At 47.7% G+C, this 23,747-nt stretch overlaps 1 protein-coding gene across 1 annotated transcript in view; it reads left to right on the top strand.

Moving 5' to 3' along the window:
• Nucleotides 1-23,747, top strand: part of MYT1 (myelin transcription factor 1) — a gene marked incomplete at its 3' end in the record, with an annotated part of 35,482 nt that overhangs the window by 5,767 nt on the left and 5,968 nt on the right. The window contains exons 2-17 of the mRNA XM_079543436.1: nt 692-746; nt 2,534-2,564; nt 5,385-5,447; nt 5,991-6,238; nt 7,000-7,872; nt 8,466-8,600; nt 10,015-10,105; nt 10,929-11,042; nt 12,421-12,635; nt 15,160-15,365; nt 16,023-16,292; nt 16,699-16,853; nt 18,478-18,540; nt 18,765-18,833; nt 21,869-21,931; nt 22,512-22,595. Of these exons, the coding sequence (XP_079399562.1) occupies nt 692-746; nt 2,534-2,564; nt 5,385-5,447; nt 5,991-6,238; nt 7,000-7,872; nt 8,466-8,600; nt 10,015-10,105; nt 10,929-11,042; nt 12,421-12,635; nt 15,160-15,365; nt 16,023-16,292; nt 16,699-16,853; nt 18,478-18,540; nt 18,765-18,833; nt 21,869-21,931; nt 22,512-22,595 (2,735 nt within the window). The remainder of the gene's footprint in view (nt 1-691; nt 747-2,533; nt 2,565-5,384; nt 5,448-5,990; nt 6,239-6,999; nt 7,873-8,465; nt 8,601-10,014; nt 10,106-10,928; nt 11,043-12,420; nt 12,636-15,159; nt 15,366-16,022; nt 16,293-16,698; nt 16,854-18,477; nt 18,541-18,764; nt 18,834-21,868; nt 21,932-22,511; nt 22,596-23,747) is intronic.

Genomic DNA, 23,747 nt, shown 5'->3' with positions numbered 1-23,747 from the left:
CAGCTCTCCCACCCACACCATGGGATGGGGGACTGTGCTGCAGCCCAGCGCTGGCTGCATTTCAGCCTTCCTCGTGGCACGCTGTGATGTTTAATTAATAGGAAGTGCTTTGAAGTCCGCAATGTTACTTATTCATGCCCGTGTTCCCTGCAGACCCTCCTGTTTGATGTCCACGTTATGCAGAGGTTATTTCAATGCACCCTCTGTGCCATATCTGAGCACAGAGGAGAGGTTGCTCTTTAGTGCGTTACATGAAGGGTCTCCCTACCCGTGCACAGGATCAGCTCCACCAAAAATACAGAGCATTCTGAATGCTGAAATTTGCTGGCTGCTCACAGAGGTTTTGGGTCACTTGTTTTGGTGTGAATCCTGAGAAATCTGTTCTGATCTCAGCAAGAGGCTCTTGGACCCCATGGCTGTCTTTGATGGGGCTGTTCCAACTGTGTGCTCTCTACCAGCGGAGAGTCCTTCCTGTGTCCTAGGATGTGGAAATTAGCATCAAGTTGCTAATATTGGGAGTTCAATCCGTTCCTTCCACCTTTAAAATGAATAACTTCGGCTTCAACACCACAAGCAAAGCAAGAAAGGGCTGTTTCAGCTATTTACACAGAGCTACAACTACACGGGATAATTGCTTCCGGCGATAATTTTCATGTTATCTTTACACGATTACCTTCTATTTCCATTCCAGATGAGTTTAGAAAACGATGATAAGAGAGCACGCACGCGATCGAAGTCCGTCAGAGGTGAGCAGCTGGCTGTCCCCAAGCTCCCTGCACTTTGCTTGTCCACAAAGGGCTTTGCTTTGCCAGGTCCATGCTGGGTGGGGTCTCTTTAAATTACCACCTATGCCTCCTCTCTGCCTCTGATGAGCTTTGTCTATGAGCCTTGAAAAACTCTCAGCCACAAACGTTGTATGGCTCCTCGTATAATTTAACCCTCCTTCCCTTTTCCCATCATCTCCTGCACCTAAGGGGGAAAAAAAAAGAGCCAAAGAAAAAAAAGGCAAAAAGCAAAAACCCCTTTGCGTGCGTTGCTTTATGGGATGGCAATTGCTGTAGCTTCAGATCAGCTCCCAGGGCTTTCATCATGCACACTCTGCCAGCAGCTTTGAAGTTGCACATCTGAGCGTGCCTGGCAGAAGTAGTGCATGCTGCAGAAGCAAACAGGGCTGTCTGCCGGCAGGGACGTGAGGACAGAGAACTTGTTAATGCAAAGCTTGATTGCTTGTTATTTTCCAGCGTTAAAATATGTGCAGCTCTCTCATCCTGTGCTTTCTCTCGGGGAGGAGGTGAGGTGCTGTGATGCAGAGCGTGGCGCATTGCCTGGGTGGCCCCACGGCCTCACAGCACCCTTGCAGCTTTTATTCCTTTTTATGACTGCTCAGCACCCTTGCAGCTTTTATTCCTTTTTATGGATGTGGATTTGATTAATTGCAAAGGTGGTCAGATGGGAAGAATGAATGGGGCTGCAGCTTCACCCCTGTGGCTGTGCCAGACCATCCCACTTTATCTTGGTCCATATTTCTCCCTGCATCCTTCAGCATCTTTTAAAAGTTAAAGCAAAACCCACTTGTGCTGAATCAGGCTGGATTATGTGGGTCTCATTGTTTTGTTGCACCTCCATAAAAGCTCTCGCTCAGTTTGCTAATGAGAGTGGCCTGATTCTATTTATTTTCTCACAACCTGCTATCACCACACTCCAATCTGGGTTTCTAGATGTGAAAAGGTAATTTACTGTATGCACCGTGGGACTTGCCCATGCCTCCAGTTTGTTGAAGCTTGTGAGTCATCCCACTGGGAGCTGGATCCCAGGAAACCCAATTAGCTCAAACAAATTGAGCAAGTGTGTGATAGTTTTTTTAGCCTGGGCAAATTTAGCTCATGTTGTGTTGTTTTTTTTTTTCCTCCTGATTGTTTGGATTCTTAGCTGGATGGGAGGTTTACAGCAACAATGTGATGTTGTATGTTGTTGCTGTAAGCAGTGGGATGTCCTCCTATTGACAACGAGGGATAATCCCCAACACCCCTACCAGATATCGTCTGCCCTAAAAGCCATGTCTGTGTGATAAGGGAGAAAAATGTGCCTGATGATGTGACAGAAGTAAAAGTGGTCACCGCAGCAAATCAGCAGTGCAAAAAGTAATTAAGGAACATATTCTATAGGCAAACAAGCTATGAGAAAACAGTCCTTGCTTGCAGGTACTTGAGTCCTGTGCATGTAAACCAGTATAGCACAACTGACTTAAAGTTGTCATTTAAAGAGAGAGGTAACCCCTGATGCTGCAAACACATGTTCATGTGCTCAAAAGCAGTCATGAGCATTTCCAAGGCAAGTTCATGATTTCCAGCAGGCTGGCATGCAAGAAACAATGGCAGAGATTTGTCCTTTCTTTCCCAAATGGGAGGCCTACAGAGGCAGTAGATCTAGGAGAGCATCGCCTGCCAAGGGAGGTGCCCTGCAGGAACTCGGGTACCGTGAGGGTTTCTGACTGTGTCTTTGTTTCCCTTGCTGTCTCCTACTCTACACCCAGTGCCCACGGAGCTCATCAGCCAGGAGGTGAGGTAAGAACCCTGCTCCTCCTCCTCGGTGCTGGTGGGAGGGATGCAGAACCCTGTGCTGGGCTTCCACTGCTGCTGACCAGGCTGGGACTTGGTGTGGGGAGCCAACCTGTGGGGCTGATGGATGGAGGTCTCACTGCATGGCTCATATGGGTGGGCACGTTGCTGCAGCCCAAATCTTTGGGGCATCACTTGGTCAACATGTGCTGGAGGAACCACAGGGGCTGAAGGGGTCAAAAGGGTTGTTAGAGTTAGGGTAGTATGGTTAGGTTGTGGTTGGACTCCATGATCTTTAAGGTCTTTTCCAACCTGAGTGATTCTATGATTCTAAACACAAGCTCTGGGTGTGTTGCATTAGTCTGAAGAACCTCCATCTACCCCAGCAAGGCCTGATGTCCACGCTGAATGTTACAGGATCACTAGGGACAGAGCAGAATCTTTTAGTGTATTTTGCCCCCAAACAACTCTATGCACCATCACTTCTCAGGCCAGATGCTCGTCCTTTGGCCCCGTGTGCCTTTTTGAGCCACTGAGGTCCCATTGTCACTCATTTAGCAGCGCTGTGTGCATACAGCACCAGCCAAAAGAGCTGGAGCCTTTGTGGCCCTACAGAGCTTCTCATTATAAATAACAGCCTCCCCCGCCCCTCTGCTGCCTTTAAACCTTGCATAGGGGCTATGTGAGAGGTAGGAGTCTTTAACCTGAGCAGGCACTAATAGCAGGGGCTGCCTTGCCTAGCAGCTCCGTCAGAAAGCCGTGCATGTCAAAGAGTAATTGGACCTTAACCAACCCAATTTCAGAGCATTTCTGCTCCTCCACTCCCCGATGACTCTGGAGAGCTGCGGAGTGAGCGGCGGGCACACCACTTCTCCAACTTTTATTGCTGAACACTTGAGTGGAGGTGGTAATTGGAGCAGGTGACATATATAAGGGGCAGGACAGAGTGCTCCACAAAGCCATCTCTGCAGCTGTCACCTAATTGCCTGATTAACTGGACGATTAATCGACTAATTGGAAGCAGGGCATGGTCTGCATAACAATAAGCGGCCCCTTTGTCAAACACATGAAGGCTTCAGGAGGGGGAGAGCAGGTCGGGCAGTGGCTGCGGCAGGGAAGGAGAGTGGCTTCAATAGACACCAAAACCCCTTTCTGGTTTTGGGATTCCTGCCAAGCTGCACGAAACCCCACAGGGGACAGAGGTGTGGGGATGGGGAAGCTCTGGCCCAGAGCATCACCTCTGTAATGCAGCTTTTTAAGGGATTAAATGAGCACACTGGAGACATCCCAAATTGCCACCTGCTACGGAAAACCCCGCTCTGAGCCGCCCGACTTGTTCTTTTTTATTATTTACTACAGGCTTCATTTCACCACATTAAAAATGAGGTGGGGGAAATCAGCTTTAATTGATTCAGGAAAGCTTCTAAGAGCCTGTAACATCTTCATCAGAGCCGTCCTTGTTTCCTGCTGAATGAAGCCTTTTTCGGGCACATCGCTGGTGCCATAAACACTGCTCTGTCCTCTGCCTGTGCTCACTTCAACGTGTGTCTGGGGCACAGAGCAGCCTCAGTTGGGCCTGAGGGTAATTAAAATGAAATAGACTTGGAGATCATCAGCAGAAAGGGAAGCTGCCAGTTGTGCATGTCCCGGTTTTGGGGTGAATTATCTTCAAATGCGACTATTTGGGCTGTTCATGGTGTTGTGTAAGGCCAACCCATTAACAACCCAACCTGCTGGTGCATGGAACACTACTGCTTCATCAGTGAGCTCCCATCCACCTGATACCAAGCTTTTGGGTATGGCTGGGCTTTGCTGAGAGCAGAGATTCTGCATCCCCAAAGCCTGACCTCGCTCTATTTAGTGTCACCCCATGTCTTTTACTCCTAGCCTAACAGGCTGGCTGGATCCCTCTGGGCTTGCAGTGCCTTCTCCCCTTGTGCTGTCACAAGAGATTTCATTAGTGCTTCCAGCTTCCTGAGCCAAGGGTGATACGGTGCTAAATGAGGTTATTAATCCTACACGTCTCCAGAATCCCTCAGACATCAGGCAAGTCACTTGGGCATCCTATAATCAATGCCGTAATCTGGTTTTGCCAGAAAATATTTGCTTTAATGCTTCTTATCTGAGGCCCTTCTTGCTTCTGGAGCTGGGATTAATTACCTCTGCAGGGCAAGCATGTGGCCCCGTGCTGGGGGATGCTAGCCCAGAGAGCCAGGGAAGAGCCAGAGTCTTTAACAAGTCCTATTCTGCTGAGCAGCAGGAACAAGTGCAGTGGTTTGGGAGATCTGGGCACCTCCATCCCATCCGTTCCCCTAGAAGTGAGGCTGTGGGTGCTCTGGGGCAATGCCTCCTGGTGGCAGTATGGCTAAAAGCTGAGCATCCTTCACCTATTCCAGCCTGTACTTCTCGACAGGACCCCGATGTCTTTATGCCAAAGTGAGAGCACCACGTTTGGTGTAAAAGGCTGCGGGGTGCAGGTGGGGAAGCAGAGAGCAGTAGTTGTCTGCTTTTTAAAGGCTTGCTCTTACACATGCAAATCCTTAATTAAACATACTCATAAAACTATAATGAACCATTCACCTAATTAAATGGGGTGAGTCATTTCATTAATTTTTAGCAAACTGCAAAGCTGCTCTCCTGCCCTCTTCACTTGGATTTCAAAGGGACAAGTTGCAGCATTTGAGGGAAATTACCTCCCCTTTTGTGGCTATTTTGTTTCTCGTGCACAGAACCTGTTTAACTGACCGTAGTTAATACACTTCTGATCGAAAGTGAATTCTCCCAGCCCTACTGCTGTTCTTGATGGTTTCTTGCTTCCTTCTCAAGCTGTCCAACCCCAGGCTGTAACGGCTCAGGACACATCCGTGGAAAGTATGCGAGACACAGAAGGTAAGGCTGGGTCGGAGGAAATGGGGGTGGAAAAATGCCAGCAAGCAACCCAAAGACACATGTATCCTGGTCTGGATGGTGCTTGATGTTGGTTCATCAGTCCGGGTGGGTGTTGGGGCATCTCCTTCACCAGGCTATCAGCAGCCTTCAGGCAGACCCCAAATCAAGGCAGCAGCACCTGGAGCAGGGGCTGGTTCTGTGTCCTCTGCCGGGTTTTGTGGCGACACTGGTGGCTGTTACCAGCAGTGGTGCTGTGCTGTTGGTCCTCCTGCTCTCTGGACAACAGCTGTCCACAGGCCAGGCTGGTGGCATGAGTCTGGCAAGTTTGCACTGCCTTCTGCAAAGCCAGTATCAAGTGTTGCACGAAGTCAATGTTTGATAGCAGATTTTCTGGCTACAAAAGATTAAAAATACTAAAAAAAATATGTTTTTTAATATTCTGGTATTTACTCTGCTTGCCTTTGCCTATCTGGTTGAGATGCCCTAAACATGCCTTTCTCACTGGGGCAATGCCCCCTCTCTGCTTCTTAATCCCACCGGCAGTCTGCAAAGCTGCCCTCTAGCAAAGAAGAGGAAACTTCAAGATGCGGAGGCCGAACACCTGGTGTCGAAGCGCAAATCCCACCCGCTGAAGCTGGCCTTGGATGAAGGCTACAACGTCGACAGTGACGGCAGCGAGGAGGCTGAGGTGAAGGAGGAGTCTGGCTCTGAGGAGTCGGAGGGAACGCTGGAGGAGGATGAGGCGGAGGCGGTGGAGCAGGAGGAGACCCACAGCCCCGAGCGGGCAGAAGGTGCTTTGTCATTATTGATTGCAGAGCTGTGTTCTGTAGATGAATAAAGGGCAGTGAGTGTTAATAACCAAGAGTTATAGCTTCTCTGAATCATGTACGATGATGGGTCCCGCAGTTATTATGTTTGGTGGAAGCACAGCAGCAGAGCTCTGGTTAAGCTGTGGTGGCTTACACACAGATTGTCTTGGAGTCTTCGAAGTGAGAGCTCTTCCATCAGGAATGCTCCCTGGGGAATGACTCCTGGAAAGCACGAAAGAGCTCTCTGCATGATGAGGATGGCAGCCTACAGTCCTCCTTTGGTGCCAATGGGCTCCCTGGAGCAGGAGCTGTACATCCATCTGCTCTCCAGAGGCAGGAGCAACAAGCAAACAAGCCAGACGTCCGCCAGGGTCCTGGCATGGCATCACCGTACCATGCAGATCCCCTGTTTGGGGAGCACTGAGAATGCGGGGCAGGCAGCTGATGATGGTTGGGTTCTGGGAAACAGCTCGTATCTGAGCACCACAAAAGCTCTCATGAGGAAATCTGCTTTTTATCTGCCATTCCCCAATTCAATAAATTAGAATGCACCAGGTGTATAACAGCAAGGCTCTAGTTTCAATTAAGCTTAAAAAAAGACAAAGAGATGTTTATAAATGTATATCATTACTTCCCTTTTTTTTTTTTTTTTTCCTTTTGCTTTTCTTCCTTTCCTTCTTTTCTTCCCTCCCTTTTCCCCTCCCTTCCTTTTTCCTTCTGTCTTCTTCCTTCAACCTTCTCAGAGAGAAGCCCAGCAAAATCAGCCCATTACGGACAGAAACCAGCAACAAGTACGTCTGGGCCCAGCAAGGCCAACTATAGCAACTACCAAGAAATAATCGCCAACTCTCTCCTAAACCTAGGCCAAATAGCAGAGGAAACCCTCGCCATCGAAGGGCAGCTGCCTGAAGCTGAGCTGCAGGTGTCCAAGCCGCCATCCAATGTTGTGCACCTGGTCCATGAAGATGCAGGAGAGGAGATCGTGGAGGAGGAGTGTGACAAGGAGATTATCATCCAGACTGAGGATGCAGAGGAAGTCATCGAGGTCACTAGTGAACGCAGCAGCGAGTTGTGTCCAGAGCACCAGGATGACGTGAGCTGTGAAGAGTCCTGCAAGCTGCAGAAGGCCATGCAAGCTGAAGCAGAGGAAGAGGATGAGGAGGATGAAGATGAGGATGAAGATGAAGATGAAGAAGAGGAAGAAGAAGAAGAGGAGGAGGAGGAGGAAGAGGAGGACGAAGAGGAGGAAGAAATGACTCCCGAAGTGATCTGTGAAGAAGCTCCTCACACTTCTCAGGACACGCAGAAAAGTCACTGTGAAGGGCAGTTCAGCCCTAAACCCGAGTACTCTGTCATCGTGGAGGTCCGGTCGGATGATGACAAAGATGATGATGCCCACTCCCAGAAGTCAGCGGTGACTGACGAGTCAGAAATGTATGACATGATGACGAGGGGGAACCTGGGGCTTCTGGAACAAGCCATTGCGCTGAAGGCTGAGCAGGTGAAAATTGTGAGGGAGCCCAGCCGGCTGCCAGGAGAGCACGTAAAGCACTTCCAGGTCGATGAGAAGCAGAGCAAACCATTGGACAGCATCCGAAAGAGCTACTATGGCAAAGGTGGGGTATGGGGATGAGTCTCCGTAACTGTTCTTCTTCCTATTGTCAAGGACAGACCTGCTCAGCTTCAGGATAAGTAGGCTGCTCACAACACATGCAGGGAATTTAGCCACAAATTCTCTATGCCCGGAGAAATTAGGACACAGATAGAGGGCAACAGTGAGACATGCAAAATGACGGGGGGCTCCAAGTCTCAGCAGGGGAATCACGTGGTTAAATTGCCTACTGGCCTTGAAAATCTTAGTCTGAACCATAGGGTTGGTATAAAACCCAGATGGAGCAAGGGCAGGAGTCCAGCCACAGCCAGCGAGGGGTTGGCATGTGCTTGATGTGCAGCTGAGCACAGGCTAGTTGGGTGAGTGACTCCATATCCCAGCTCAGTAGATGCTCAAATTGCTTTTCCTGTTTGTCTCCAGTGTTACAGTTGCACTTTCAAATAAAGCCTCCAAACCCAAAGGTACCTCCTTCATCGACTGGAAGAGCGGTGGGAAGCATCCAGGACCATTTTTCAAATAAACGTTCCCAACCTTCCCACTTTTTCCCTTCCAAAACTGCTAACTTGCTTACCACCATGCTTTCTCTAAAACCCTTAGATCCCTCAAGACCTGAGAAGCGAGAAATCAAATGTCCAACGCCTGGCTGTGATGGGACCGGCCATGTCACGGGGCTCTACCCTCACCACCGCAGCCTCTCTGGCTGTCCGCACAAAGACAGGATCCCCCCTGAGAGTAAGTACATGGTTGGGTGTCCAGTGGGATAACAGTTTGCTGGAATTAGACTGGAACCTTATTTCTAAGGGGAGAATTTCACATCTGATGGGTAGAGCCAACTGTAAGGCAGTAGGCGCTCCAAGTAGCCCGAAATGGTGTAAATGTTTTGGCTGCGACTGAAGCAGAAGTCTGAATTAATTTTTGGGGTGTAACTGAGTCTCTGGCATGGTGTAGTGTTTTTTCAAATCGTTTTGGTATGCTTTTCCCCATCAAAGTGGTAATAATCTTAACGGGAAATGCTATGGTGATTACAGGAAAGTCAGACCCTTCTTAAAGATTTTAGCACCATCCTGTGGAGAATGAGGTCCCTTCTCTGAAAATCAAAGGTGCTCTAAAATCGACTGTTGCCCATCTCCAGAGGTGTGCTGAACAGTTCCCATCTTTACACTGAATTTCTTGTGCTTTCCTCTATTTGGGTTATCGCACTGGGGAGAAGGAGAAAGCACTCTTTCCTGGCATCCAAGCATGGTGGTGTTGCCATATGGCAAAGGAGAATGTGGAGGACAGCTGAGTTTCCTCTGCTCTCATTGCTCTAAAACTCACAAAGCACTGTACTGAGATTCTTCTGCAGGAAGTATTTATCATCAACATAACAGATTTTTATGTACAGATACGTAGGGAGAGTTTATTTCAACCTCTCTACCAGCGTCCTAAATAGTTTTCCTTGTGCATAGGCATAAAAATAAATGTTTTATGTTTATGATAATGGTATAATAGGCCAAAATAATAGAAAAAGAAAAAAAAAAAGAAGTGCCCTTCTTTATCAGTAATTTCAAATGTTGCAGACCTGCCATAAACTGAGAGCTGCAGGAAACAAGGAGGAAGCACAGCTATCTTCACACAGGCTTGTATGCAAGAAAAAATATTAATAAATAAATAACACAAGATGCGTGCTTCAGAAAGGCTTGCAAATCAAATTATTTTCTTTACTTTTAAGGTCAGCACTGCAGAAAGCAATAATCCTGAAGATTAAAACGTTCAAAAATCAAACAGGGGCTAGTCCTCAGGATAAAAGCGGAGATACAGCTTCAATCACTTTAAAACTACCTGAAACTGGGAGACTTAGCTCCAAAAACAGCAGCAGGCAGTGGGGGCTGGCTGGGGGAACTGCACTGCAATCAGCAAACAGGGAGGCAGCCCCGGCTGTGTGCCCAGATGCTAATCTAGTGCTGACCTGAGCAATGCTGCCTTGTAAATCTACTTTTCTCCACGCAGACAGATTCTAGTTGCAGGGTTTCACGTTTCCTGATTTCTAGGAAGCCAAGACTTGATGAGTTGGGTTGGTTTTTGTGTTTTTTTTTTTTTTTTTCTTCTCTCTGATTTTTATCATTTTTTGCCTCCCACTCCTTGGCTTCCCTTGCTTGCTCCGAAGTCTTGGCGATGCACGAGAACGTGTTGAAATGCCCCACGCCAGGCTGCACAGGACAGGGTCACGTCAACAGCAACCGCAACACGCACAGGAGGTACCATCTTCCATTGCTGCACAGCCCCAGGGTCACCAGGTTTATTCCTACATTACAGCTCTCACTTTTGGAGGTGCTGTAAATGGAGTGATTGAAGAAGGGATGATCCTAATGGACGAGATGGCCGTAACAGTCTTGTCCAACCTTAATGGTTCTGTGATAAGGCAAAGAATAATACAGGACAGCAGGATAGAGCAGTGATTTCAGGTTGGGTGTCAGGAAAAAAATTGTCCTTAGAAAAAATAGCCATGCATTGACATAGGCTGCCCAGGGAAGTGGTGGAGTTGCCATCCTTGGGGCTGTTCAAAACGAGAGTAGATGTTGCATTGAGTGACATGGTTTAGTGGTATGGTGGTAATGAGTTGATGGTTGGGCTAGATGGCCTTAGTGGCCTTTCCAACCTTAATGATTCTATGATTGGGCAGTGGGGCAAAGCAATGTTGTGGGTGCAGGTAGAGGAGATGTGAAGCAGAGCGTGCCCACGCCCAGTGATGTTTGTGCTTGGTGGTGTGGCAGTTTGAAGGCTTTCTGGGGATTTCCACAATATTTAGGCAGTACAGGTGATGTGGGAGTTTAGATGCTGCTGCTGTGGGACTTCAGCTCAGATGGGGTCAGGAGGGGATAGGTTGGGCACTTGATGTTTGGCTGCTTTGCTGCTGGCCAAGACTGATGGTAAATTAGGATAATACTAACACGGAAAACCTTAAAGGCAAATGTTTTTCTCATGGGTTCAGTGTAGCTCTGAGACTCTGGAGCAAGTGAAGATTTCCACGTACGCTCCTCACACTCTACTTTTTTTTTCACTTTTTCTTTTAACTCACAGTTTATCTGGGTGCCCCATTGCTGCTGCTGAAAAATTAGCCAAATCACATGAAAAGCAACAAACCCAGTCTGGTGATCCTTCAAAGCCCAGCTCCAACTCTGACCGGATCCTCAGGTATGTGGGGTGGGAAGCAGAACTGCAGCAGCAGCCTGCTTGCTCCTGCTGTATCCTGATACTGCTGAGTCCTGTTATTATGATCATAGGTCTCGCCAAGGTGGGGAGATATTTAATTGATGATCCCAGGGAGGGCACTGAGGACAATGAATTGCTTCTGTAGCATCAATTAATGCTGAGGCTACAGGCCAAAGGGTTTTAGCAGTGCAGCAGAAGGCATTTGTGCCGATAGCACCGCAATGCAAACTGCAGGAGAATTATGGCTATTATATTAGCATTATAAGTAGGGTGGGCTCAAGGAGGGGGAGGAGGAGATTTAGGCTACATATAAATCACTCAGTCGTCGTTTTGTGCAAGTCCATCCGCTTTCCTTCCTTAGCCTATGCTCATTGCCAAAGCGCTCACATCTATTTTGTTATTTCGCCCATCTTTCTCTTCCTGGGAGAAAGGGCTGTCTTGCAGTAAGGATGTCCCTGATAGATTCCTGCTTTCGTAGCCGATGTGATTCATGAGGCTACAGATGGATTGTAATATGGTTAGTTATTTTGCAATGAGAGGAGGAGGAGAGGAACGGCAGCACTTCCACCGAGCCACCGAGGTGTGATTAATTTATTTATTTGCTCCCCAGGACTGCTGAACACCCCGGTGCACAGAGCTTGGTGCTTTGCAAAGGAAGGCCATTTAGGGTGATTACTTATTTATTTGCAGCAGAGCCCGCGATGGGCACAGCGTGCTCTGAGCGCATTGCGAGGATGCTCCATGCTCCAAGGAGCTCCCGCTCCGGGGACTCACTGGTGGAAAGAGGTCACGGGAAGGAGAATAACAATGGGCCATTTATATACAATTTATATGCAAGACAAATTGATTCATGATAGGCAACCCAGCAGAAGCAGGGCTTGAAGAGGGACTCTGCAGGCAAGGAGAGGTTTGCTCGGTGTGGCCATGCATTGAGCTCACCGCTGCTGCAGATCTGCAGCACAAACTGAATCCCTGCACCTGTGTGCTGTCCTTTGTCATGGCACCCATAGGAGAGTGGCACCTGAGTGTGATGCCACTGGAAAAGGACTGCCACGCTGCAGCAACCTGCAAGAATATTTTGCACGAGATGGACACCTTAGCTTTTGGTGTAAAAAGAAGTTTAAAAGGGTGGGCAGGAAAAAAAAAAAAAACATGAAAAAAATGAAAAAGGAATCCAAGAGTCCCAAAGCAGGTGCAGACTTGCTGAGGGAGAACAAAAGTCATCGTCAACTCTTCTCTAACAGCCCTTGGGGACAAGGTGCAGCTGCATGTTCCCATCACATCAGTTCCCTCCCAGCAGCCCCTGCTGTGGGCTCCCAAGAAAAAGAAAAATCATTGGTGCTCGTTGTTTTGTCCTCAGGCCTATGTGCTTTGTGAAGCAGCTGGAGATCCCTCAGTACGGAAGTTACCGGCCCAACATGGTCCCAGCCACCCCCCGGGCCAACCTGGCCAAGGAGCTGGAGAAGTACTCCAAGGTCACCTTCGATTATGCAAGTTTTGATGCTCAGGTTTTTGGCAAACGCATGCTTGCCCCAAAGATTCAGACTAGCGAAACCTCACCTAAAGCCTTTAAATGTAAGTTGGGCACAGGGAAGGGCTGGGTTTTGTGTTCTCTTTCTTTCTTGGCATGCCACGTGCCATGGGCTGACGAGTGAATCACTTTGGGGAGGAAGGGCTGAGCCTGAACGGGAGGAGAAATGGGTCCCCCATGACATATCCCTTTGATGGGGAGAGGGGCACATGGAGAGCTTGGCCTTGGGGAGAGCTTGGGGGTTGGATTTGGTGGTGTCTTCAGGTCCCTTCCAACCCCTGCAATTCTGAGATTCAGCTTTGGGAAGAATCATGTTGAGCAGTGGGAACATTAATCTGAGCCACGTCTGTAGGTGGGATAAGTTACACAGTTGTCTTCAGTCTGTCCCCACTGCTTTGCAGTTCATATCTATTGATCTGTCTTTTCTCATCTCGCTAAATGGATTATAGTTTTCCTCTCTTCCATCTTCTGTATGACCCATTCCACCCATTTGTCTTCCTGGCCGTGTTCTGCTCCCCGATCGATCACCTGCTCCTCACTGAGCTCACAGTGCTGCTCACAGTGCTGGGCAATGGGAGGGCAGGTGAAAATGCAATGATCAGATGAACCCTCTGAGCCTGGGGTTCCTAGGAGAAGGAGAGCAGCACCAGGAGCCAGACTGCCCCAGCCTGGTTCTGTCAGACCTGTGTTTAATTTCCCCCTCCTTCTGACTCCAAATGTGCTCCTGAAGGCATCTTCCCGGGGAAGAAAAAAAAATAAAGATTTAGGAGCTCCGTTTGCAGAAGTCAGCAGCCTCCAGAGGGCTTTCTGTCTGGCTAATCCCACTTCCACAATCCTGTTTAATCCTGATGCAGCTGCTCTCTAAAAAGTGCTCGTACTTGAAAGCATCCCGGTTGTTGCACTACAATGGAAGCTGCCTTTATTACAGTACTAAATCTGTAAAGGATCAGACAATGAAATTGGATGGAGGCCAGAGAGCACAACTGCCACTGTCATCCTGGGTTAGGTCTGATGGAAAAGTAATTTGTTTCCCAGAGCAAGTGATTCTCTTGCTGAATAGATTGTGTTATTTGCAATATTAGCGAAGAATTTTCAGGGTAATTGTACTGACAAAAATAATTCCAGCAGACCCACTAGGATAATCCTTCCTATTTTTTCTCATCACTTATTTTACTAATTTGCTGATTGCGAGTCTATTAGCGGTAGAAATACTTACGAAATGGAAAAGCATCACTGAGCCTACGGTGTGAAATTGAAATTGGCATCTCCCAATCCTGGATACTGTGGGGTCGGGCTGGCAAACACCCGCGCCCCACCGTAAAGACACGGATTAAACAGGACTGAAAAACAAGCAGCCCTACACAAGAATAACCATTCGGGCAAGTTTCCAATGAGTTAATCAAAGCGACAAGATGAATATGATTGCCAATCATAGCGGGGGAGTCTGTTCCTTTCGCTGAGAACTTATTTTAAAGAGATCATCATCCAGAGGGATTTATACTCCCCTGCATGTGTGTGCATAACTCCCATTAGTGTCAATACGCATTATGTACGCACACAATGAGGAAGGGAGCGGTCCTTGGCAGATCAGCATTTTATCATGCCTTATATTCTGGGTTTGTGGTGACAATCGTGAAGTTGCTTTGCTCTGCCAAGCTCGTCCTGCAGCTTCGTCCCTGCTGGGATGAGCCATACAAGTCTCGTTGAAGGGGCTGCGTGTTTTCCCCTCAAAACATGCCCAGTGAAATTAATTAAGAATTTTAAAATGCTGCTGATTGAGTCAGAATATGGCCCTGTGATGGGTCAAAAGCAGACAATCCCATTTGCACCCACTGAAGCTGCTGACTTCTGCAAACTCCGGCTGGCTCACAGCCCCTCCAAATGGGCTCAGTTTCAAGATGAGGGCAAGTTTTAGCATGGATTAAACCTTAGGCAAATTTTAGTGTGGTTTAGCCATCGAGTATGAATAGAGCACAGCACCTCCTGGATCGCACTGCTGCGTGCTGTGATATACAGCTCTGGTGTGGTGTAGTGACCATGTGCAAAGGAGCAATAAATCCTGTTATTCAGACATATTTAAATGACAAATCAGCTGTCGGGAAATTCGTATTTCACTGCTGTCATCATCAGAAGCTCATATTTCATGGCCACGGTTTTGCTATGAATGTAATTTTTTATCCTAAAGTGTTCAAATGTGCTACAAGAAATCTGCTGCAAGTCATCTCTGTGGATAAGTTATGAACAGACGGAGAGCCAGGAAGCTTCTCTGAGCTTTCTCCTTTGACACCTTCCACTGAGGGGTAGCTTTAATGAAGAAAAGTGCTGAGTTCTGTGGGACTTGATGGCAGATCTACTTAATGAATTGACTTTTCCCACCGAGAACCTTCACACAAGATCCTGGCCACAGCCAGCACCTCCCTAGCAATTAAATAGCCCATGGATTGGTAATAAACGCAGTTTGCCACTGGAACTGCTGACATCTTCGCTTCATCAATCTGACTTAACACCTTGCTTTGCCTGTGCCAGACCTACATTAGCTTTCTGTTGTTCCTTCTCTTTTTATTCCAGCCAAACCTTTTCCAAAGGCCTCTTCCCCCAGCCACAGCCCCTCCAGCAGTTACGTGAAGAGCACTTCATCTTCCTCCACAGGCTTTGACTACTCCCACGACGCTGAGGCTGCTCACATGGCTGCCACTGCCATCCTCAACCTCTCCACACGCTGTTGGGAAATGCCAGAGAATCTCAGCACCAAGCAGCAAGAGGCACCCAGCAAGGTGAGCGGGGTTGGGACTGGAAGCTTTAGATGGGAGAAATACCTTTTTTTTTTTCCTTTTTCTTCTTTTCCAACCCCCCCTTTCATTTTGACCTTTAAATAGAGAGGAAAGGAGGACATTATCACATATTGCCCTTTCCCTTCCAATGTGCTTTGGGTGATGAGCTATTTGGAGGAGGTAATTGTGGCTCTTAGAATCACAAGGATTGTATGATGTATTAGGATGTTCAGGAGATGCATTGTGGTTCAAATTATCCATTTAAGATGGGTTTCAGTTGCTCACTGCTCAGTGTCTGATGTCATTTTAGATTTCCCAGTTGCATCAGGGGAGCATGGGTTTTCCTGAGGTCCTGTGTCCCATGCCCAGCCTTGGGCAGATTTCTTTGCCATGGGACATCTTACATGGCTCTAGATGCCTGTGTTCAGGCAACTGAGACAAAATGCTTCGTTGCTTTTAGGAGAGGGGTGTGTGTGCATGGCACATTTCTGAAAATCTTTATGAAAGAGCATCCCTTCCCATTCAGTTCCTTCTAAGTGACTGCAGAAAAGACAGGCAATGAATAACTTGCTCCCTAGCTCCCCCGTGACAAATGGGGGCAAGACCCCCTTAGGGAATTTCTGGCAGCTGCTAACGTTGGGCACATTTCCAACTTTTCAGTCCATGGACATTGAGGTGGATGAAAATGGGACTCTGGATTTGAGTATGAACAAGAACCGCAAGCGGGAAAGCGCATTTCCCAGCAGCAGCAGCTGCAGCAGTAGTCCCAGTGTGAAGTCCCCAGATGTGTCCCAGCGCCAAAACAGCACCAGTACCACGAGCAGCACCATGACCTCCCCCCAGTCCAGCCAGACCTCCCGCCAGGATGAATGGGATGGACCCATTGACTACACTAAACCAAACCGTCAGCGGGAAGAAGAGCCAGAAGAGGTGAGAGGTGGCTCTGGATGTTTAAGTTCCAAATCTCAGTGGAGGGATAAATTTCATATTTGCTTGGACTGTTGTCCTGTTTTTCCCAGCACCCCTACTTTGTCATTTAGTCTCTTGGCTGGGGTGCAGATGGAGGCAGGTCCTGCTGGGGATAAGTCTGAGTCCATCTGCAAGACCGCGGCAAAGCCAAGTGTAAGCCCTGTACAGATACGCTTTGAACATTTCTCCTACAAAAAGGGGAAATCGCTGTCTGTTTGATCTCCAGATGATGACCAAGGTGCTTGCAGCCCTCAGGAGTGCTGGCAGTGCCACCTTAACTCTGAGCTGGGGTGAACCTGGGGTCCTTTCCCACTGCAGCTCACAGCAACGGGCACCACTGCAACCACTTCTGGCTGTTCTCTTGCAGTCAGAGCCTGCAGCCCACTCTTTTGCCTCCTCGGAAGCTGATGAGCAAGAAGTGTCAGAGGAAAACTTTGAAGAACGAAAATATCCAGGGGAAGTTACCTTAACTAACTTCAAGCTTAAATTCCTCTCCAAGGACATCAAGAAAGAGCTGCTCACGTAAGCCCTGCCTTCTTGTCTCTTTTTCCTATGTTATAAAAACACATCCTCAGTGACAGCCAGGCTGGTAGCAGACAAAATTTGTCAACAGATACACTGTAAGAATTAGAAGCATATCCGCCTTTCTTGCTGTGATTGTTCTGATTTCATCTTAGGGTTTCAAATAAAAGCTTAAAGGGAAATCCTACTTTCATACAACTTCTGATCCTTGAGATGAAATCCACTCCTTATGGTCCTGAGACTCTGCAGTGCTGCAGGGCAGTTCCTATGGAGTTCTGTGCTCTCAGGATTCACAGCTACAGCTGTGCAAACTGCTTTGCAGGGCCCGTTCTCCATGGTATTTTCCTCTAGGAGCGTTTCTGGCACAGTGGAGGAGCCTTTCCAAGGTCCCAACCTCTTGCTTTGTGTGATTTCTAGCTTCACAGCACCGAGTGATGCTGTGAAGCTAAAAGCATCCAAAGGAGCTCAGCACCTTCCCACTGTCCTTCCAGGTGCCTCGTTGGGAAGGCAGGGCTTGTTGGGTTATTAATGTAGAGCAGTGAGTCACATCACTGTGATACTGCAGGGCCACAAAATGTGAACTCTGGCTACAGCAGGATTGCTGTCATGCTGCATTATACATTGGAGAGGTCTTATCTGAACTACTGTGTGTGTATTCATGGCTTTGGATGGGGAGAAAATAGACCCAGGTCTTTATTAGATGACGCGATGCTCTGCATCCCTGCTGATCCCCCACAGTCATGGTCCGTGTTTAGAGCTGCAGTGTGGATTTGTCCCTGCTCTCATGGCTGCTGGGATCAGTCTGGAGGCTGTGGAGCCGAGTTCTCCCCTCCCAGTGGATCTGCCGTGCCTGGGCCTCTTTCCTGCAGCCTGACCTTCCTATATGCTAAACAGGGTAGAGCTGGTGAGCCTCATTTTGCTGACCTTATACAATGCTGCTCGTTACTTGGCTATGCGAGCAGGAGGCTGATGGAAGAGTGTGGCCAGGCAAGGAAGAGATCCACAGGGGCAAAGCAGTTGTTTCCCTAAATTAGCAAAGCACAAACCAGCTGTCCTATGCAAAACTCTCAAGGCTTTTTGGAAACTCAGCAATGATGTGAATAGCAATTCTTGAGGTAGAACCTTGAAGACCTGCAGTGCTTTAGTTGCATTATGAAGGGCAAGAGATTTCTTCCCTGGAATAAATAAATGGTATCATGGCCAACCCTGAGCTGTCTCTCCTCATTTAGTACCATTGCTCCTCTCTGATCCGAGAGCTGTAATGAATGATCTGTAGTTAAGCCAGGAGCTACCTGTGTCTGACTGAAGCTCAGTGTCTTATGCCGTCCCTGGTGGGCTGTGAATGTGCCATCTCTCAGCCCTCCCGTTGGCAAAGAGTGGGTACCAGCAGCACTGAGAGCCCAAGTGTTTCAAACACTTTCTTCACATTTACCACATTTTTTTTCTGTTAAAACTGTGAAGAATCGTGAACTTCTGGGAGCAAAAAAGGGAAAGAGCTGGTGTATTTGCCTGTGAACAGGATCAAAGGCAAGGACATTCCAATGCAGATACCAAGGAGGGCTCGCATTCTGGGGTGAATTAATCCCTTTCCAGCACTTACATCTGTGTTGTTGTTGTTGCCCAGTTGCCCTACCCCAGGCTGTGATGGCAGTGGACACATCACGGGAAACTATGCCTCTCACCGCAGGTGGGTTCACCTTTTTTCCGCAGTTCAAACTCTAAATACAACTTTAGTTTTTAGTACATTGTTTGACCATGTGGACAATTTGGTTCTGTTTCCTCCCCACGTTCTGTTACCCTTCTCCATCCCCACGCCCCTGCCCTTTTTCTTTTTCTTTTTTTCTTTTCTTTTCTTTTTTTTTTTTTCTTTTTTTTTTGGCTTATCCAGATATTCCATCTCTTCTCTTTCAGCCTTTCTGGTTGTCCTCTTGCTGACAAGAGCCTCAGAAACCTCATGGCTGCCCACTCTGCTGACCTCAAGTATGTTTGCGCTCAACTTGGAACTCCTTTTTTTGCTTTCCTCCCCTCTCCCTTATTTTTTTTTTTCTTCTCTATATACCTTCCCTGTTCTCCCTTTGTGCTCTGCTTTTGCTATTTTATCCCCTCCTTTCTCCTTTCAAAACTGATCAGAGTCTGCCTGTGAGGAGCTCTGGTGGAGCCCAGCTGTCATATTGGGTAGATGGTGGCACGTGGGAAGGGGTATTTTGGGGAGAAGGTATCACAGGGCAACTCAGAAATAACCCAGACCCCAGACAGGCCCTGTTGGATAAAAATAAGCTAATTTATTTTTCATTTGGTGTCTTTTGCCCAGCTCTCGTTCCCTAAATTTGTGCCATCATCCTTCCTATTATCATTTTTGTATGACTCTCAAATAATCCGAAGCCAGGGTAAAGGCACATGCTTTAGTACTGGGTACAGACACAGGTGGGAAAATACTGCCAGGTCGTAGCAAAAAGAACCCTTTCAAAGAACATGGTGTGCTAGTTTTGTGCTATGCTGTAAGGGCTGTTGGGTTTCCATTCACTGTCATGGGAGTACGATTGGCGGGGCAGTGGGACAAGCACACGGTGCTTGATGAGGCAGGATCCAGAGCAGATGTAAATGGGAAGAGCTGTGCACACGTCTGTTAATGGGTAGCAAATGGCTCATGAACACCTGAATGTCTTCGTTGCCAGTTCTGCTCTGGAAGGGAGCAATCCAGGCTTGGTGTTGACTTTCAGATGTGTTTCTCCTAATCCTGTTTTCAACTTTATTTCCAATGCTCCTCGTTTTCAAGAGCTCCCCTGCTACCCAGGGGAATTTCCCACCTGCTCCCTTAGTTTGTCTTCCCTTAAGGAAGCTTTAATAGGAATTGTATTAAAAATCAATGGGGGAACCCGAGTCTTCTCCACCCAACCCACATCTCTGGGGGAAAAATGAGTGTTTTTTCAGCATCCCTGCCACACACGCAGCCTGTCTTTGTAGGCTAATTTTCCTCTTAGCTTCCTGCTTTTCTGAATCCAAATTTAGGATTATTTCAATGGTGAGATATTCATAACCATAATTGAGAAGAACTCTACTGAGAGCAAAAGCTCACGAGGGGCATAGACAAAATAAGTCCTGTGTCCTGTATTCAGTGGGTGACACTAAAATTAAATGATGTCCAGAATGATGCATTCCCCTGTGCCCTTGGGCATGTGATAGTAGTGTTTTGCTACCAAAATACTGCATAAATCAGGCAACTCCTGGCCAAAACAAAGCTTTTCAGTGTTATTTTCCAATATTGTTCTCTTTCTTTATCCTGGTGAGGACGGAGGCACAGAGAAAGAGAAAGGGAATGGGATTTGGAGATATTGCAGATATCACACTCAGAGCTTTTCCACAATTTCAGATAAGGCCGCGTTCAGCATTTTTATTGTAAGTTGTATTCCAGGGGTTAATATCCCTGATTAAAAAAAACAAAACAAAACAAAACAACAACAACAAAACCCCCAAAAAAGCTCCAGGCTGAAACAGGCAATAAGAGGTCTCTATTGGAATGATTTGTCTCCAGATAATTAAAAATAAAAATCAAATCACTTTTTTTTTTTTTTTCCCCCCCACCTTTTTAAAAAGTCCTGGAAGGCAAAAAGAGTTTGGTGTTGGTGTTTTCATCATTTCATCCCACCCCGAAGCTAGAACAGCAAAGAATGATTTTGATTCTTTCTCTACTTGTATATAACAGGGAAATGCTCTCCTCTCTGATTATCAGATGAGTTAGGGGACTTTTACCCTCACCCTGCTGCTTCTGCACAAGTCCTGAGTCTGAGCAGTCTCTCATAGCCCCTCGTGTTGTTGCCTGGATCAAGCATTGAGCACGTTACCTTTCTCACATGCACTGGCCTTGCAGGCAGCTCTGCTGCCACCCCACTGCCCATCAGATCTCTGATGCCCAGAGGCACCGAACATCTTCCAACCAGTGCTGCCAAGCCAGGCAGAAGCAGCCTTATAATTGAGGATCAAGAAAGTGAGGGCACAAAACATCCCCTGAGAACAAGGGGCCTTTGCAAGCTCGAGGCAGCAGCTCAGCCTCCCCTGCCCCTCCAGCTCCATGTGCTTGACTCGAGCAGCGCTGGCTAATTGGCACCCTGGCACTGTGGCCCCAGCGAGAGCTCCTTGCTTCTCTTGCTGGTCCCCATGACAACTTTTATGCCTCACCTACAGTGTTTGGAGCGGGTCTTTGTGCTTGTGGCACTTCACAGCCCCTCACCTTCCTCGCTTCCGTGGCTGTAATGATGCAGTGCTCAGCTCACACTATTATCTTTGCTCCTGCTCTGCGGTGTGCGAGCTTTTGTGCTGGGCTGTGTGATCACAGAAGCGTTCTTCTAGGCTTGGCCTTCATTCATGTTGCTGAGCACTGGATGCTTACTTCCAAACCCGTGATTGTGGATGCAGTGGATGGGAAGGGACCTGAGGTCCCCTTCAGAGTCCCCATCCCTAACCCACAGTGTCACAGTGAGGTTATGGTTGCCTTTTTTTCCTTTTTCCTTTGTTGCTTTCCAGCACTGATGAGTTTGGGGCTCTGAGTTCCCTTCTGGGGTGCCTTCAGTGAACTTTGCCTTCCCACATCACCCAAACCCAAAGTGACCCTGGGGAAGACACCTATGTGGCCAGGCTATCCATGGTTGAAGGATATTTCGGGGGTATTTTGCCTATGCTCATATCCAGCCCAGTGGCACAGGATGGCATTGGTCATCTCCCTTCATCTTTCTCGAGAAGATAGGCATTGCCCTGGAGGCCTTTTCTTGCCTCCTTTATTATCATTGCTCTTCAAGGCGGGGACACATCCAGGATTCGCATCCCTCCCCACATCCTCATTCCTCCCCACTCTTCACCTCTGATGCCCAAACCCATCAGCACAGGGACAGCAGTGCTGTGGCCATTGCAGCACAGCTGCTGTTCCTGTGGAGGGAGAAGGGGCAGGGAGGAACCATGCTTTGGTGCAGCCCCACTCTGTGGGTGACCCCCAGCTCACGGCAGCCTCCTTTCTTCCACAGGTGCCCTACTCCTGGCTGTGACGGCTCTGGTCACATAACAGGAAATTATGCATCACACAGAAGGTAAGATCTTCTCTTAAATTATTTTCTCTTTCTTCATTTCTTTTTTTTTTTTTTTTTCCCCTTTTTTAATTTCTTTCTGTCTTTTTCTTTTTCCTCCCCCTGCAGTGGGCAGAGTTGTAAAGTTCTGAATAAAACATTAATGTTACTGACAACTGAAGCCTATTTTCATCTCTTTAATCTGACTTTTTTCCTTTTTTTGATGTTTCCAGCCTCTGATTAGAAGCTCCCTTCAATAGAATAAAAGACAAAGGGTCAGATTTTAGCTGATGCAATGTTCCTGTTAATAACGCTACCTATTTATGACTTCTATTATCACTTTATAGCATTAATAGCGGAGATCTGAGCCTTCTGTTTCAACAATTCCATTAAACATTGCAGGCTGTTAGCAGATATCTTCTTATCTAGGCACCGTTAATTACTGTCCATCTCCTCAAATACACATATTTTTTTCTCCTGACTTCTCCTCGTGATGTGAAGCTGCAAAACGAGAGAGATCAAAACCGCGTGCGAAATTCGGGGGAAGCTGATGAGGTGGGGGCCCTGCCAGTCAGACAGCCCTTTCTTCTCTTTTCAAACACAGTCTGTCAGGCTGCCCTCGTGCCAAGAAAAGTGGGATCAAGATAACCCCGACCAAGGATGATAAAGAGGACCCGGAGCTGATGAAGTAAGTGCGGACAAAGAGAAAATCAGCGGTGTTGCAAATGAGGGTAAAAAACCCACAGTTGGGTGAAATGCTGGAGGCTTTCAGGGTGGCAGTGGGCACACGAGGGGTGCTGGCATGGGTAGGGTCAGGGCTTGGTTGCCCCACATAAAACATGTTTCGTACAGCCTTGGCTACTGCTGAATATTCCGAGCTGGAGAAAGGAGCTTTGAGAAGCGGATGATATTTGAGCCATCTGCTCTGTTCTCGCTCCTCTGTCTCCAGGAAGGAAAGCTTCCGAGCTAAATGAACTGTGTGATAATTAGCAGGAGTTAGCGGAGTTTATTAAAAATTAAGCGACCTACTTGAGAATCTGCATGAAAAAAAAAAAACCAAGCCTTTTGGACTCGCATAGTCCTGAATTGCTGGTGGTGTTGCGATGCCATTTTGTGACACAGTAAAGGAAAGAAAAAGCAGTGAGTGCAGCTGTGCAACCATTGGCTGTTGGGCTTTATTTTTTCAACTGATGGTTGAAGGTGCACCAAGCAGCTCCTCCTGCTTTGCAAGTGATCACTTCTCAGTGCAAAGGAGCTTGCAAAGGAGCTCTTACACGATTTGCTTGCTACAGCGCAGCTGATGCTTGCACAAGAATGCTTCCCACAAAACCGATGTTCTTCCCAGTGCCTGGGGCTGTGCTCGATGCTTGAAAGCTAACAACAGGAATGAATGTGCTGGAGCATCATTAGGGATGGGATTTTTGGATCTCAGAACAACCCGAATGGCCTCACTGTGGTTCTGCTCCTCTGCTTGCAGAGGGATTCACGAGGACTGAACGTCCTGATGTGCTGCAGAACAAGCAGCAGCCCATGGTCCTCTGCTAGTCCCAGAATGAGCAGCAGCTCCTCAGAGATGTGCAGAACAACTCAGATTCCTTTGCTGCCCATCAGTTGATAGCAGGCTGGTGCTTTGTCTCCAGCAGCAAGGTGTGCACTGTGCACATCCATGCAAGGATGCATTGAGGAGCTTTGCCTCCAAATCCATTCCTCTGCTCCGAGTGGCACTTGAAGCCCATCTGAGTTTTGCACATTGCCACCAAGGAGAATGTCATTCAATCCCCACTGTTTTGCTGCTCATCCTTCCAGTAATTTACTATAGATGTGGTAGAACAGAGCACCT

This window comes from Tetrao urogallus, assembly GCF_951394365.1.
Source record: "Tetrao urogallus genome assembly, chromosome: 16".
Lineage (NCBI taxonomy): Eukaryota > Metazoa > Chordata > Aves > Galliformes > Phasianidae > Tetrao > Tetrao urogallus.
The sequence above is the reverse complement of the archived record's forward strand: the minus strand, read 5'-3'. Positions and strand labels throughout refer to the sequence as shown.